The following is a 16,052-nucleotide window of genomic DNA, read 5'->3' as shown; positions in this document are numbered from 1 at the left end:
AATGCCTTACGCGTTTTGGCGTTAATCATAGGCTGTACCAACCCTTTTCATTTGATATTCAGTCACAGTGCCTTCCTGAGCTGAAAGCTTAAGGTGTGAGCACCTGGATCCCCCAATACATTGGGTAAGTTAAACCCTCAAAAAATTTACAATTTGGAGCTTGAAGCACTATACAAATTATTTATGTAACGTCAAACAAGTGTTTTAAAGTAATAAAAATATAATGTACTGGTAAAACTGCTGTGTTTGCTTCAGAAACACTACTATTGTTTATATAAATAAGCTGCTGTGTAGCAATAGGGGCAGCCATTCAAAGGAGAAAAGGCTCAGGTTACACAGCAGATAAGCTCTGTAGAACATAATGGTGTTATCTGTTATCCACTATTTAACCTGTGCCATATAGTCTTTTTTCAATTTCCACCATTGCTACAGACAGGGGCGCTCCGCCAATGAGGCGAGTTGAGGCACTCGCCTCAGGTGGCAGCACCCCCCTGGTTACCAGGGGCGGCACAAATGCCGCTCCTTGTAACTAAGAGCCGTATTTCCGGGTTATCAACCCCGAAATTCTGCTCTTCTAGTCCAGAGCGCGCAACTGTGAAAAACGAAGCCCAACACTTTCATTTTTTGATGTTACTGTTCCTTTAAGCAGTATTTTAAAGACATGTCAGTTATCCCCACACCCCCTGGCATTCAGGTATTGGTGGAGCTCCATTCCTATTGGACAAAAAAGAGAACACGCACCACCAGCAAATGTCCTCTGATATATACAGCAACCTGCAAGGCTCAAACTTATGGACCACTGATGAACGCACTACCCTGTGTGAGGCTCTGGTGGTGGCTTTTGATTTTTTTTTTTTTCCTTCCACCTGGGCAATACTTAGTTAGTGTTTCTGAAACAAACACATCAGTTTCATCAATGCAGGGCAACAGTACATGATATTTGCATTACTTTAAAACACTTTTTTGGTGTTCCTTTAAGCAGTATTTTAAAAGCATGTCAGTATATTCCCCTTTTAAAGGAAACACTACTATTGTTTATATAAATAAGCTGCTGTGTAGCAATGGGGGCAGCCATTCAAAGGAGAAAAAGGCTCAGGTTACACAGCAGATAAGCTCTGTAGAACATAATGGTGTTATCTGTTATCCACTATTTAACCTGTGCCATATAGCCGTTTTTCAATTTCCGCCATTTCGGAATTTTCGAGCTACACAAGCTTTTTTTTTAAACCTTGAATGAACTCAAATGGTTTCTAACTTTAAAAACACAAATGGAAAAACTCAATTCAGTAAGTTTGTGGGTTAACAACAAAAAACTTGAATCGCTCAAACTGAGCGAGTTTTTGAGAGAAATCCACCAGAAAAGCTCGAACATCATGAACATCTTCAAATGAGACCACTGCCATTGACTTCTACATGGCCCTGACAGGTTTTAGATGGTGTATTTTTCAGATTCAAGCTATTTCCAGGGTTGGGGGTATAATAAATCTCAAAAAAAAAATGTAGTTTAAAAAAAAAAAAATCAACTCTGAAACTCGAATTTTGAGGAAAACAGCACTTGCCCCTTAATGTTAATTAAAAGTAGAACAACCCCTTTAAAACTCAAAAGTTTGCAGCAACCCAATAAAAAAACAAAAAAAACGTGAGAAGTTTTGTTCTAAGTGTTTTGTATTGTTGAGCCTGAGCCCTCAATAGATAATACAGTAGGACAACATTGTTGGATTATGCATCAAATTGGGCAGATCTATGTGATCACATTGTATAGCAAATCTACTAGTGGTCTGACCAATCAACTCAAAGCCAACTAAACAGGCAAACAGAAGTGGTTGAGCCCCATCATTATTATCTATAGACACCCAGAGCCTGTACCTAGTAGTATAGGGTGTTTCTTTCATGGGTGCATATCTGCTCCAGGGTGATTTGATCTATTCAACGAAATATCACGGGGGTCAGAATGGCCTGTGTATCCCATTAGCCCAAAAGTGTTTTTATTATTCTCTGTCTTAAAGGTTCTGTTTAATATATTTGTATAGATTATAGGCTCGGTGTATGTTTACTTTGCACAGTCATATAGAAATATTACTTGCATTTGGCATGCAGTGGATTTTTGTGTTGATCGCATAGCAACGTAGGATTTAATTGATTTCCCAATGGGTCTGTAATCATAGGAGCACTTAAACAAGAAACAAACCCTTAATTAAAAAAAAAAAAACCCTACCCTCTCACCCTACATAGAGCCCCCTCCATCCTCCCCCCGAGAATAGCTGCTCCCCGGGCAATTGCCCCATAGGGTACAACTACACAAGCATTTTCAACGTGATTCAGGTGGATCCAACACGGTGTGCCAAAACGCAGGCGTCAAGCCGGATGCGATGGAAAATAAGGTAAGCAATAGCAATGTCATATGGTGTTGCATCGTTCATCAGACACGACTGTCGGATGTAGATGCTGCGTCTGCATTCGACAGTCGCGTCGTGTCGGATGAACGATACAACAACATCCGACATTTGTTATTTCTTACCTTATTTTTTGTCGCATCCGATTTGACGCCTGCGTTTTGGCACACCGCGTTGCAACAACGTTGGAAACACTTGTGTAGTTGTACCCTTAGTCTTTACTTAATCCTCCATGCAGATTCTGTCCAGCAGAGTTCACAGTAGCCATCGTCTTCTCTTCGGTAATCTTTGGAATGAGAATGGCGAAGCAGCGCATGCGCCAAAACTCACAAAAATTGCCGAAGCGCCGGTCTACCAAAGCAGAAGATGGGGCCGGTGAACTCCGCTGGACAGAATCTGCACGGAGGGGTAAGTAAAGAGTTAGCGGCATTTGCCCAGGGTGGGGCAGCTAGGCTGGGGGGGAGAAGGCAGGGGGACTATGTAGGGTAGGGTTTTGTTTCTCCTTTAATCCTGAACGCAGCTGCAATTGGATGTTATATACACACACACACTTTCTGTCTTTTCAAGAAGAGTGATTTGTTAACTTATGTGCTAAATGCCAGTAACACAGCTGCCACCAGCAAATTTTGCTTTTCATTTTCTAACTTGAATACTAACTGCCGATTGGTTGCTACTGCACTTTCACCATTCAACTCTTATATTAGCAAAGCAACCCCATGATGCCGTAACCCACAACAGCCAATTTTTGCATTCAACGTTCTAATGCACTCGAAATATGTCCTTTGACCTTGTTGTGCTGAAGCAAAGCCTTTCCCTGGAGCTCCTCCTGGCTACAGAAAGGATAGGAGAGCCCAGCTAAAGAAAAGGTTAATCTCCTTACTGTACAGAAGATTAAGCCTCCTTAGTGCTAATCTGATTAGTGCAAAAACAAGTTTATTGGCTGACACATTTTATTATTAATGCAGAATGCAGTGGCTCTGGGACATGAGCAATCGGCATGGTAGCTCCAGCTGCACAGCCATTACTGTAGAATTACTGTGGATTACTGTGGAAACAGTCTGATCAGCCAGCGAGAATGAGCCTAAGGGTCAGTAGGGACCTCCAAAATGTGCAGACACAGTCCCCAAGAAAAAGTGGATACCCCTAATGATCTGCTCAAGGATTTGACTAAAATGTTGCTTTTCGCCAAATACTTCAACACCCCAAAACCATAGTGATGATTGGGGGTGGGGGGAGGACTGAGCATCACTTGGTTCAGTAAAACCCCAGCCCCTTGCAGTTTAGGCTCGGACCAGCTGAGCTATATCCACTTAAAGGAGAAACAAACCCTTAATAAAAAAACCCTACCCTACATAGACCCCCTTCCCTCCTCCACCCCGGGCAAATGCCCCATACTCTTTACTTACCTCTCCATGCGGATTCTGTCCAGCGGAGTTCACAGGTGACATCAGCCGATTCGGTAAGCTTCGGAATGACCGGCGATTCGCTAATTTTTGTTTGTTTCGGCGCATTTGCCGTTGTCACGAAACAGAAAATTGCGCACGGGCCTCTACGCCAGGTCTCATTTAGAAGATTACTAAAGAAAAGATGGAGCCCGTGAACTCCCCTGGACAGAATTTTCATGGAGGGGTAAGTAAATAGTTAGGGGCATTTGCCCGGGGTGGAGGAGGGAAGCGGGTCTCCACTAGAATAATGAAAAAATATATTATATACATTTTTATCAGATGAAAGAAAATGAAATGATGAAGGTTAAAGATGATCATTCTGATTTCTCCACAGATTACTGTGCACAGTCAGATTTGGGAGAGGTTCATAAATCCAAAGGTCTTGCAGCCATAGGACTATTTCGTGGGAAAAATCCTATTATAGCCTCACATTTTCTTAAAGGGGTTGCTCACCTTTGAGATAACTTTTACTATGATGTAGAGAGTGATATTCTGAGACAATTTGCAATTGGTTTTCATTTTTGCGGTTTTTAGATTTTTATTCAGCAGCTCTTCAATTTGCATTTCAAGCAGTCTGGTTGCTAGGGTCCAAATTACCCTAGCAACCATGCATTGATTTGAATACGAGACTGGAATATGAATAGGAGAGAGTCCGAATAGAAAGAGGAGTAATAAAAAGTAGCAATAATAATACATTTGTAGCCTTACAGAGCATGTTTTTTTTGAAGGGGTCAGTGACCCCCATTTGAAAGTGGGAAAGCAGAGGGACTTTAAGTCCCACAATCCATCACTTCACAATAGAACATTGTGAGGGAGGGGTTAAATGACCCTACCAGCCTAAGGGAGGCAGAGTGAGTAGAATCCATGACAGTCTGCCTTTATCTGAGGAATCAGGCATTTCTGTAAATATTTCTGATTAGCCACTAATTCTTCATGCAATTCAGTATTGCCAACGTTCCCGACGTAAATATGCAAAATTAAACTCTAAACAGTAGAAAAAGCAAATACACTGATGCACCAGAGAAACCGGTTTCATGTACTTTGCTGCTCCTGGGAAGTGCTTTACGGCAAAGCTTCCTTTTCAGCAGTTTCTACAACCAGTGCAGCCCTGGAGACAATATCTGCAGCCGTCACTGGTAATACAATTGGGAACAAAATGTTCACTCTTAGAGGACACCTGCTGGGCACTTTTATTATTGCACCCATAGACAAGATTGTTTAAAGAGGGACTTATTACTTAACTTACTGTTCTTAGATAGCATATTGCTCATTATTACATTTTCCTAAAGAATTGGGCCTCTACCCACTAGTTTATAAATCTATTTACTCAGACATGTCCCTATTTTCCATAGCATTTAATACAAATATTCCATTGCCTAGTGTCATTACTCCGCTGCCATCTGGAGATCAGGGGTAACACCAGTACAAGTGTCATCTGAGGTTCCTTATATCACATATGGGATGCAATTGTGTTTCTCTGCCAACCCAAGGCAACAACAAGCTTTTAAAAGGCGGGCTCATTTATAAACACTGGGCAATCTGCACCTAGGCATTAACCCATCGCAACCAATCAATGACTAGCTTTTTTACAGGCAGTTGCAGGTTGAACAGTGAAAGCAAGCATTTGATTGGCTGCTATGGGTTACTGCCCGTGTGCAGATTTGCCCAGTGTTTATAAATGAGCCCCAGTGTCTCTGAAAATGTATCAGTTGCTCCCAATCTTCTTTTCAGCCGATTCATAGCACATGCTCAGGGCTGCTGTCACTTACTGACAGGCCAATTCACTATTTACAGTAAATAAGGCAGAATTCATTTTATGAGCATTTTGAAAATTTCCAATAACCTCTAAGCTTTGCAACACACTGAGCATGTGCAGTGCCACTGACACTCTAAAGGAGAATTCAACCCTAAAGTTAAAAAAAACCCTTCCCTACATAGACCGCACCCTCCCCTACATAGACCCCTCCCTCCTCCCCCAGCCTAAGTCTTTACTGACCCCTCCGTGCAGATTCTGTCCAGCGGAGTTCACGGGCGCCATCTTCTTCTCTTCGGAAATCTTCAGAATGAGACTGGCGTGGCGGCGCATGCACAGTTGGAGGAATTTTCTGCTTCGCGACAACTGTGCATGCTCCGAAACTCACGGAAATTGCCAAAGCGCCGGTCTTATTCTGAAGATTACTGAAGCTGCTGAAGATGCGCACTGAGGGTAAGTGAAAGGTTAGGAAAATTTGCCCAGGGTAACACTTAGGGGTGGAGGAGGAAAGAGGGGTCTATGTAGGGTAGGGTTTTTTTAACTTCAGGGTTTAGTTCTCCTTTAATAGATGGCCCAACAAGATCCAATATGAGGACCTGCAGCTTAAAAAGGCCTGGATCATTAGTTAGAGGGCATCTGAATCCCTTCTGCCGATACATTAAAGGAGAACTAAACTTATATTTTATATAATGCACCAGCCTAAAGTTTCAGCTTGTCAATAGCAGCAATGATCCAGGACTTCAAACTTGTCACAGGGGGTCACCATATTGGAAAGTGTCTGTGACAATCCCATGCTCAGTGGGCTCTGAGCAACTGTTGAGAAGCTAAGCTTAGTGGTCGTCATTAATTATCCAGCAGAAAATGAGGTTGACCTGTAAAAGAAGCTGATGCTACAGGACTGATTATTAAATTCTGATGCTAATTGCATTGGTTTCTGTGCTGCCATGTAGTAATTATCTGTATTAATTACTAATCAGCCTTATATTGTGACATTTCTATTCTATGTGTACTGTATATTGTGAGTGGGTCCCTAAGCTCAGTAAGTGACAGCAGCACAGAGCATGTGCAGTGAATCAGCAGAAAAGAAGATGGGGAGCTACTGGGGCATCTTTGGAGACAGAGATCTTTACTGCTAAAGGGCTGTGGTTGCCTTGGGCTGATACAGAAGCACAAAACATAATGTACAACTTTTGTAGCCTAATTCTTTAGTCAAGCTTTAGTTCTCCTTTAAGTTCAGTGTGTAAAGTGCAACATTCCTCAACATCTTTTTAGGGGTCAAGTTCTCCTTTAAAAAGTGAACTTGCGACCCAAAAAGGATTTTGTAAACATGCAAAACCGGACCCTCAGCTCTGTGTTTAGCAGAAAAGCTCAAGCCAAATATTTTACTCACAGACTCGTAAAGAATCAACTTTTTATATATATGTATATATATGTACAGAATACAGGAAAAAAAAAAAAAAAGTTGTGTAAAATCTAAAACAATACAGTTAATATTTACAACGGATCTAGCTTGACCAACCTCCACAACGGAGAAGTGGCAGTATTACAATAATTAAAAAAAGGGAGGGGGGAAAAAACAAAGACAAACAAGTGAACAAAATATTTTGTTACAGACAGGAGCCAGAAGGTGGATCGCACACAGCACTGTACATATTTAAAAATGTAATAAAAAAAAAAAGGAGGAGGAGTTTAAGAAGGAGGGTGTGTCTGGAGGTAAAGAATTTTAGTCTCTTGATATTGTACAAAAATCTCCACCCTGTCCTTGTTGTCTCTATGGAGCTCCTTTTATTGCAACTGTAGGCAGAACTGCGAGGCTGAGGAGTGACTTTCACGCAACGAGAACTTTAGACTGAACTGAAAAGGGATTTTTTTTTCTTCTTCTTCTTTAAGAAAAACAGAAATATGTTCAATAGAAAAAGTCACTGGCACCAAATAGAAAAGGGCGGACGTGGATTCATTTACAATTTCATGAAAGAGAAAAATAATAATTTTTTGGATTTCAGAAAGTGTTCAAAATGTTTTGATCGTGTCTTAGCAAATTCATTCTGGGGGGGGGGATTTTTTTTTTTTTTATCTTATAATAAAAAAAATATATATTTATATTTATATATATATTTATATTATATGAAATGTATGATAGAAATATGTGCAAATGCCCCTAAAATCTGAGCAAAAGGAGAAGGGAACAAAAAAAGAATAAAAAGGTGAACTTTTCTTCATGTCATGCAAATGTGCAAAGTGTTTGTGGTCGCACTGGAGTCTCAGGAGGCCACGGAACGCGTTTGCTCTGCCGAGTCTTTTGTCAGGAAAAGTCGCCTGGTAGAGTTCTAGTGTTTGCTTCCTAAGGAACAGAATTGGATCGTAGCACTGGCACCTGGTGAGGGGGTTTGAGAGACAATTTGTCCTCCAAGTCCAGCTCTTGTGCTAAGGCATCGCTTTCACCTTTGGGCTGCCTCGTTGCAAACTCTGTGACTGAGAAGAGAAACTGGATACAACCCAACTTAATGTAACTTCCGTGGTGCAGAAGGGCGGTGCCTTCCCAGCCTGCTCCGCTTCCTCCAATGAGACTAGAGCTGCTGGCTTTGCAGTTGCACGACTCATGAGCAGGGCCTTGGGCCTGACAGTTCATAATGGCTTCTTCTTCTTTCACTGCCTCTTCCTCAGGATTTTGGCTCTTGTGGTGTTCTGGGGTATAAAACAAACACATTGATGATTAGTAATGCCCAGCAGAAAAAGACACTCAACCGTTCATAATTGATCTATAATAATCTTGTACAGGTATGGGACCTGTTATCCAGAATGCTCGGGACCTGGTGCTTTCCAAATAATGGATCTTTCTGTAATTTGGATCCTTACCTTACTATAAAATTGTTTAAAAAGTAAATAAACCCAATAGGCTGGTTTTGCTTCCAATAAGGATAAAAGGGGTTGTTCACCTTCAAATAACTAGTTGTTTTCAGATAGATCACCAGAAATAACGACTTGTACTAATTACTTTCTATTTGTGACTGTTTTTCTAATATTGAAGTGTAAAGTATCGACCACGACCCCTCAAACTGTTCTAAATTGATGATTTATTGGATACATTTCTTATCTTTGTCCCTGCGGAGCAGAATCACTGGATTTTAGTGATGCGCGGGCCGGCCCGATAACCCACGGGTTCGGGCCGACCTCGCACGCTTCTTCACTTCAAATGCCGGCTTCATCTTTTATAGACGCTGCACCTGCTTGCCCCACCCCTCTTGTGACATCAACTGCAGGGCAGGTCTATAAAAGCAACCGGGAAGTGCGGATTCGGACGGGCTAAGGGTCGGGAAAATCTGGAAATAAGTCATTTGTATTGGCCATGGGGATAACACACAGTCTAAATTGTACTAAAGCATGACAGAGACCTCTTGTGTGCAAACAGAGGTAATACATGCAAAAGCCCAAAATTTCATGCTGTATAAAAATTATATATTTATTGAAACATCTTTAAAAAAAAAAAAAAAAACATTACCCTACATGGAGCCAGATCCGCACATCACTACTGGACTTCATTACAGGCGGCTGTTAGAATTGATACAATGGTTGCTAATACTCCAGAGATGCTGCTGAGAAATGTATCAACTCAATTTTGCAAAATTGTAACAGTTTAGAGTCTGCACCTGAAATACTGAGCTGCCAGACTCAAACACCAGAGGAACGAACATTCAACTTTAAATTTAGGAAAAAAGTTTATTTCTGGGGAACAATCTGAAAACCAACTGAAAAAAGTGTTTGGACGGTGAACAACCCCTTTAATAGCTTAGTCTGGATCAAGTACAAGCTACTGTTTTATCAGAGAAAAAGGAAATCATTAAAAATGTGGATTATTTGGATAAAAATGAGTCTAGGGGAGACGACCTTTCCGTAATTCAGAGCTTTCTGGATAACGGGTCCCATACCTTATTATGCTTTCATTGGTCATACAGATACAGGACATCACCAGCATCCTTCCAAAGTAGTGATGTGTGGACCGGCCCGAAACCTGTGGGACCCATAAGTTTACTCCTGGGTCGGGCCAGATCCTGCGCAAAACTTCAGGTCGCAGGCGGGTCTGGGTTGAGCTCTTCATCTGTTCTCCCCACCAGCGACCAAGCACTGACGGCTTGCAGCCCCTACATTTATACTCATGGCCGCCCCTATTGTGACATCACTGTGGGGCTGGTTTATAAATAGAGGAGTAACAGCGAGAGGGGGGCGAGTTGAGAATTCCTCTAACCCTCACACCACTATTACAAAGGCCTCGCCTGGCACATCAGACAGTGACTGAAGAAAAGACTGAAATCCCCAGCAGGACTTACTCAGAACACTTTGCACTTTGGCAACAATACTGCTTGGTGGGGTAGGGATGATTTTCTCAGAGAAGTCACAGGAATAGAGCACGTTGTCCACAGTCGTTCCATGTTCACTGTAATTTAACAGCTCGTAATGCTTTGTGTTCTAAAAGATAAAAGGACGAGGATTTATTAATCCAGGGACTGCCATTTCTTTAAAGGGGAACGATAGTGAAAATGAAGTTTTAATATAAGCTTCCTCATACAAAAGTAGACATTTTCTAAATACAATCAATTACAAATTCTGCATTGTTTCAGAAATAATCACGTTTATATTCACTATCCCTCTCTCAGCATCTGTTTCTCTTCATTTTGTCTTCATGCAGCCGTTGGGTGTCATATAATCATTGACAGTTAGATGCAATATATATTATAGGGGGGCTTCCTTTCCTAGCAGATGTATTAGAACTCACTAAAATAAGCGATTCCAGTACAAACAAAATTTAACAAAATAACTGCCTTTTGCACAAATCCTGCATGTAGAGAGACAGGATTTCTGGTGATTTTAATAGAGTGAGCTCTAATACATCTTCTAGGCAAAAGGGGCCACCCTATAAGATATATTGGATCATTCATCTAACAATTCCTGCATGAAGACAGAATGAGGAGAAACAGATGCTGAAAGAGGAAGTGAAGATAAACTTGATTATTTCACAAACAATGCAGAATTTTTAATTGATTGCAGTTCTAAACAATATTATGCAAAATGTATTTTCAAACTGTTAATCTTCAAAATATTTCATAATAAACAGTCACAAAACACATTAAAGGAGAAGGAAATGTTAAAATTAAGTAAGCTTTATCAGAAAGGTCTATATAAATACACCAGTAAACCCTCAAAGTAATGTTGCTCCGAGTCCTCTGTCAAAAGAAACACTGCATTTCTTCCTTCTATTGTGTACTCATGGGCTTCTGTATCAGACTTCCTGTTTTCAGCTTAAACCTCATTGCCCTGAGCAAGAGCATGCTCAGTTTGCTCCTCTTCCCCACCCCCCCCTTCTCTACTGTAATCTGAGCCCAGAGCAGGGAGAGACTCTGGCAGGAAGTGATGTCACACCATGTTAATACTGCAGCTGCTATCCTAAACAAACAGAGAGCTTCTAGAGCTTTTTACTCAGGTATGGTAAAACATTCTACAGAATAAATATAGCATTCTAGCTTGCACTATTGCAGCTTATCTATTGGCAATAAAATGCCTCTGTAGCTTTCCTTCTCCTTTAAAGACGTTAAATTTAACTTCAACTGCCACACAAGGAAGAAACAAGATGGAAACAACTCACCTCATCATAAAATATACAGGCGTGCTTGCCGGACACATAGTTGCAGTGACCATAATTTGTAAGGCAAACGTCCATGTCTGCTCCTGCGGTGAAAGAATGCCCAGTGAACAGATGATCAGCAGCAAGTAGAGCTGCACATTTTGTACGGTTTATTGTAAAATCAATTACAAATGCATTTATACCCTACTAGGGATGCACCGAATCCAGGATGTGGCCTTTTTCAGCAGGACTCGGCCAAATCCTTCTGCCCAGCCGAACCCGCATATGCAAATTAGGGGCGGGGAGGGAAATCGCATGACTTTTTATCACAAAACAAGGAAGTAAAAAATCGTTTTTTTTACTTCCTTGTTTTGTGACAAAAAGTCACGCAATTTCCCTCCCTGCCCCTAATTTGCATATGCAAATTCAGATTTGGTTTGGTATTCGGCCGAATCGTTCACAGAGGATTCAGTGCATCCCTATACCCTACACATCAGGTGTTTAAAATGAGCAGTTCAGTGTAACAATAAAAACTGGGTAAATAGGCTGTACAAAATGAAAAATGTTTCTAATATAGTTAGAAAAAATGTAATGTATAAAGGCTGGAGTGACTGGATGTCTAACATAACAAAACACTACTTCCTGCTTTTCAACTCTCTAACTCGGAGTTAGTCAGCGACTTTAAGGGGGGCCACAAGGGACATATCTGTTCAGTGAGTTTGCAATTGATCCTCAGCATTCAGCTCAGATTCAAAGCAAACAGTTATGTCCTATGTGCCCCCCTCAAGTCTCTGATTGGTTACTGCCTGGTAACCAATCGGTGGAAACCAAGAGAGCTGCAAAGCAGGAAGTAGTGTTAGGTCTGTTATGTTACACATAAAGTCACTCCAGCCTTTATACATTACATTTTTGGCTAACTCACTACATTAAAAACATTTTTTATTTTGCACAGCCTATCTATTTTTATACTGAACAATTTCTTTAACAAGGCATAAAGGTTTGTTTCTGCAAATATGTGATTTATTGCAAGTGGCAGACACACATATGAATAAAGAAAACATCTCAAGAGTGAGGAAAGTTCAAGAACTTACACATAGAGTGCAACGTGCACATAGGAAAAGGTAAGAACAAAAGATGAATACAGATAAAGAAAGAAGGATGCAGAGAAAAAGCACAGACAGACAGACATTGCTTTACATTTCAAAGACCATTTAGAAGGAACGGTATAAAAATACTGTAATGCAATACATCCCCACTAACCTGTGCCAATGTAGAGAGTCCGGTAACACATATTCACAGGAGCTCCAACACCCATCATTAGAGGGTAGAATACAGCCCTGGCTTGTACATCTTTTCTCTGGGCTGAAAAAACAAAATGTATTAAGCAATAGGCAAGTAAGCACTCTCCAACCAAGAACATAAAATCGCCTAAAATAGACAAAAAAAATTGTATTCATTCTTGTGTTCTTTAAACATAATCTGTGCACGCAGGGGGTTATTTATCAAAGGTCAAGTTGTGTTTTCCATGAAACATTTGAGTTTTCAAGATATGTCAAAAATATTTTTTTCTGGTTAAAAAATTAAACTAATTTTTCGAGATTTATTATACCCGCAATCCTGGAAATATCTTGAATCCCAAAATAAACCATCTAAAACCTATAGAGGTCATGTAAAAGTCAATGGCAGAGGTCCATTGAGCTAGAGTCCTGCAGCAGGTCGGGTACCCGTGAGTTACCCGCCAAAAAAGAGGGGAGGATTTTCAGTTGCGGGAATAGATGCGGGTCGCGGGTCTGATCTAAATTTCCAATCTTATATAATATTGTCTAAATTTTACAAAACAGGTTTCTGTCCCCACCCACTTTTGATGACACGACTTCCTATTTGATGGTGGTTGGCGGGTTGCGGGTAAGGCAGTTGCGGGTCCGCGTCAGGTAGCGGATCCAAGTGGGTAACACTTGTGGGTTGCGATTTGGGTCGAGGGTCTTAGAAATTGGTTCCGCGCAGGACTCTACCTTGAACCTTCATAATGAGTTTTGAGGGGTTTTTTTTTTTTTTGGTGGGCCCCGAAAACTCAATTGGAGTTTTTGGGTTGTTAACCCTGAACTTGCGGATTCAAGTTTTTTTCTTAAATCAGAAACCATTCGAGTTGTGAGTTCATTCCAGGTTCTAAAATTCGACCTCTGATAAATAACCCCCTATACCAGTGCATGCTAGCAGTATATTATATGAGAGTTACTTTTGGTGTTTATGTTCCTTTAAGCTTTCCTTTTCTGCAAAGCTCCACTTTGCACTACTTTCTATAGCACACGTAGGGTAAGGATCAAAGCTTTATACCCAAAAAGACTACAACAGAAAAGTAAACAGTAAACAGTGATAGTGCTACTGAAAAAAACATGTAGCTAAATTGTTTTTTGCTTTCAAACAGCAGACCAATAGTGGTTACCTGCTGATGAGAGAAATGAAGCACCTTTTCTTACCAAAAAAAAACTTTCTATGCTAGGCCTTCAGCAATTAAACATAAATTTGCTGTGCAGTTTTATATGTCCCATCTTACAACAGTTTCATTTAGCATGCAGTGTAAAAATTGGAGGAAAACTTTGCCAGTGATGTTACCCATAGCAACCAATCAGCAATTACACCTACAAGTCAGAAAACAAAAAGCAAATATCTGACTGGTTGCTGTGGGCAACATCACCAGTGATGTTTTCCTGCAATTTTTATAGAGCATGATAAACAGGTCCCTAAGTGTTCATGTTTTATCTCCTGACTTGGACTAAGTTTTTGCCGTTCACTGCCCAGGTTTGCTTTCAAAGTAACATGGGGTTGGTGGGGCAAAGTTGCCTTCTGGAAGAAGGTGACCAAATGATCAGACGTGATGAACCCCTAAATACTGTGTAATGAACTGTTCCTTCGCTGCAATAGTGACTTTCAGCTGTGCCATATCCCAAACTTACCTTCTAAGTGGTTTGTGAGTGAAGGTGCTAACGAAGGACGGGGGACACTTGCTACAGGATGTTCTTTGGAAGAAAAGATCTCCTGGATTCTCTGCATGGCCAAGAACTTCACCAGCTTTTCATCCAGTAGATTAATCTGGATTTCTGTAATAGGGAGAACAGTGTTCACAGTCTGATTCTACTTTGTTGTGACTTGTAAAAACACATCTGCTTTGCTCCCGTGCCCTTCTGCATATTTTTAGCCACATCTTCTGCCATGCATTTTCTAGTAATATGCAGCAAATATGATGAAGAAGAAATGCATGTGCTAAATGGGAAATGGTTCATACAAGTCAGAGGACCCATGTTTGTCAGTGTAAAAAAAATAAAAAAAGAATATTTGAGAGTTCTGATAAGTTTATTTTCTTACTGAATGAGCTGATCTAAGGAAAAAAAAAAAAAAAAAAGGCGAGGGGGGTATTTTTTCCTCCTTTAAAGGGGTGGTTCACCTTTAGGTTAACATCTATTATGTTATAGAATGGCCTATTCTAAACAACTTTTCAATTTAGTTTTAATTATTTATTGTTAATAGTTTTATAATTATTTGCTTTTTTCTTCTGACTCTTTGCAGCGTCGCTGACCCCATCTAAAAAACCCCAATGCTCTGTAAGGCTACGAATGTATTATTACTTTTTATTACTCATCTTTCTATTCAGGCCTCTCCTATTCCAGTCTCTTATTCAGATAAATGCATGCTTGCTAGCGGGATTTGGGCCCTAGCAACCAGATTGGTTAAAATGCAAATTGAAGAGCTGCTGAATAAAAAGCTAAATAACTCAAAAAACAAATTAACTAATTGCAAATTGTCTCAAAATATCCCTCTACATCATACTAAAAGGTGAACAACCCCTTTAACAATGGAAATAAATGGACAACTAAGAAAATTTTGGAAAAAACATTCTTTACTTAGAATAATACATTTTACGAAAAAGGACTCACCCCCACTGCCATCCATTAATGTTCGGAGGGAATTAGTAAGTTCCATCATTGCTGATGAGTTAATTGTTAATGCTGTGGGAGCACTTGAAGCGCTATCAAGTAGCAATGTACTAGATCTGACTTTGCCATCTACAGACAAAAAGGGAGAAAAAAAAAAAAAAAAAAAAAAATAAGTTAGTTATGTTTTACATAATTTCCTTGCTATATATGTCCATTATTTAACTACTACTAGTAGATTTAGAATTGGAAAAAAAAAAAGAAATCTCTTTTAAGATAAAAACAACCTCAAATCGTGGTTTCATCACCTCAAAGGAAAAAACGTAGGGGGCTACATGTGGCAATGTCTTCATCCAGTTTAATCGGGTTTCAAATAAAATGTTTAATCTAGGGATGCACTGAATCCACTATTTTTGATTTGATTGAACCCCCGAATCCTTTGAGAAAAATTTGGCCGAATACCAAACCAAATATGTAAATTAGTGGCACGAAGGGGAAAACTGTTTTTACTTCCTTGTTTTGTGGCAAAAAGTCATGCTATTTCCCTCCCTGCCCCAATTTGCATATGTAAATTAGGATTTGGTTCGGCCAGGCAGAAGGATTTGCCCGAATCCTGCTGAAAAAGGTTGAATCCTGGCCGAATCCCGAACCGAATCCTGGATTTGGTGCATTCCTAGTTTAATCTGCACCCATTCCCCTCACTAACTGCTGATCAGACACGTGTTAATTAGCCGAAACAGATATATCAAGTCCCAAGAGAAGCCAACTTGGAGAGTTTAATTTGGAACAGACAGGTCAGCAATTCAGCGCATGTCCTCAAAATAACCAAAAGGTCCAATCAATGGTTTGGTCATCCCAAGGTTTTGGAAAAGCGACCAGACAGCCCACACTTCAATCACACAAGAATAAATTATG

General features: G+C 40.4%; 1 protein-coding gene across 1 annotated transcript in view; it reads right to left on the bottom strand.

Annotated features, from left to right (window-relative positions):
• Positions 1 to 6,990: 6,990 nt before the first annotated feature.
• The window catches only part of phf12.L (PHD finger protein 12 L homeolog), a 45,104-nt gene continuing 36,042 nt past the window's right edge, over positions 6,991 to 16,052 (bottom strand). The window contains 2 exon segments of the mRNA NM_001091196.1: positions 6,991 to 8,276; positions 9,917 to 11,304. Coding sequence (NP_001084665.1) covers positions 11,188 to 11,304 — 117 coding nt within the window. The 3' untranslated portion in view covers positions 6,991 to 8,276; positions 9,917 to 11,187.

The sequence above is a fragment of the Xenopus laevis genome, chromosome 2L, assembly GCF_017654675.1.
Source record: "Xenopus laevis strain J_2021 chromosome 2L, Xenopus_laevis_v10.1, whole genome shotgun sequence".
NCBI lineage: Eukaryota > Metazoa > Chordata > Amphibia > Anura > Pipidae > Xenopus > Xenopus laevis.
Note: the sequence above shows the minus strand (reverse complement) of the source record. Positions and strands in the feature narration are given on the sequence as shown.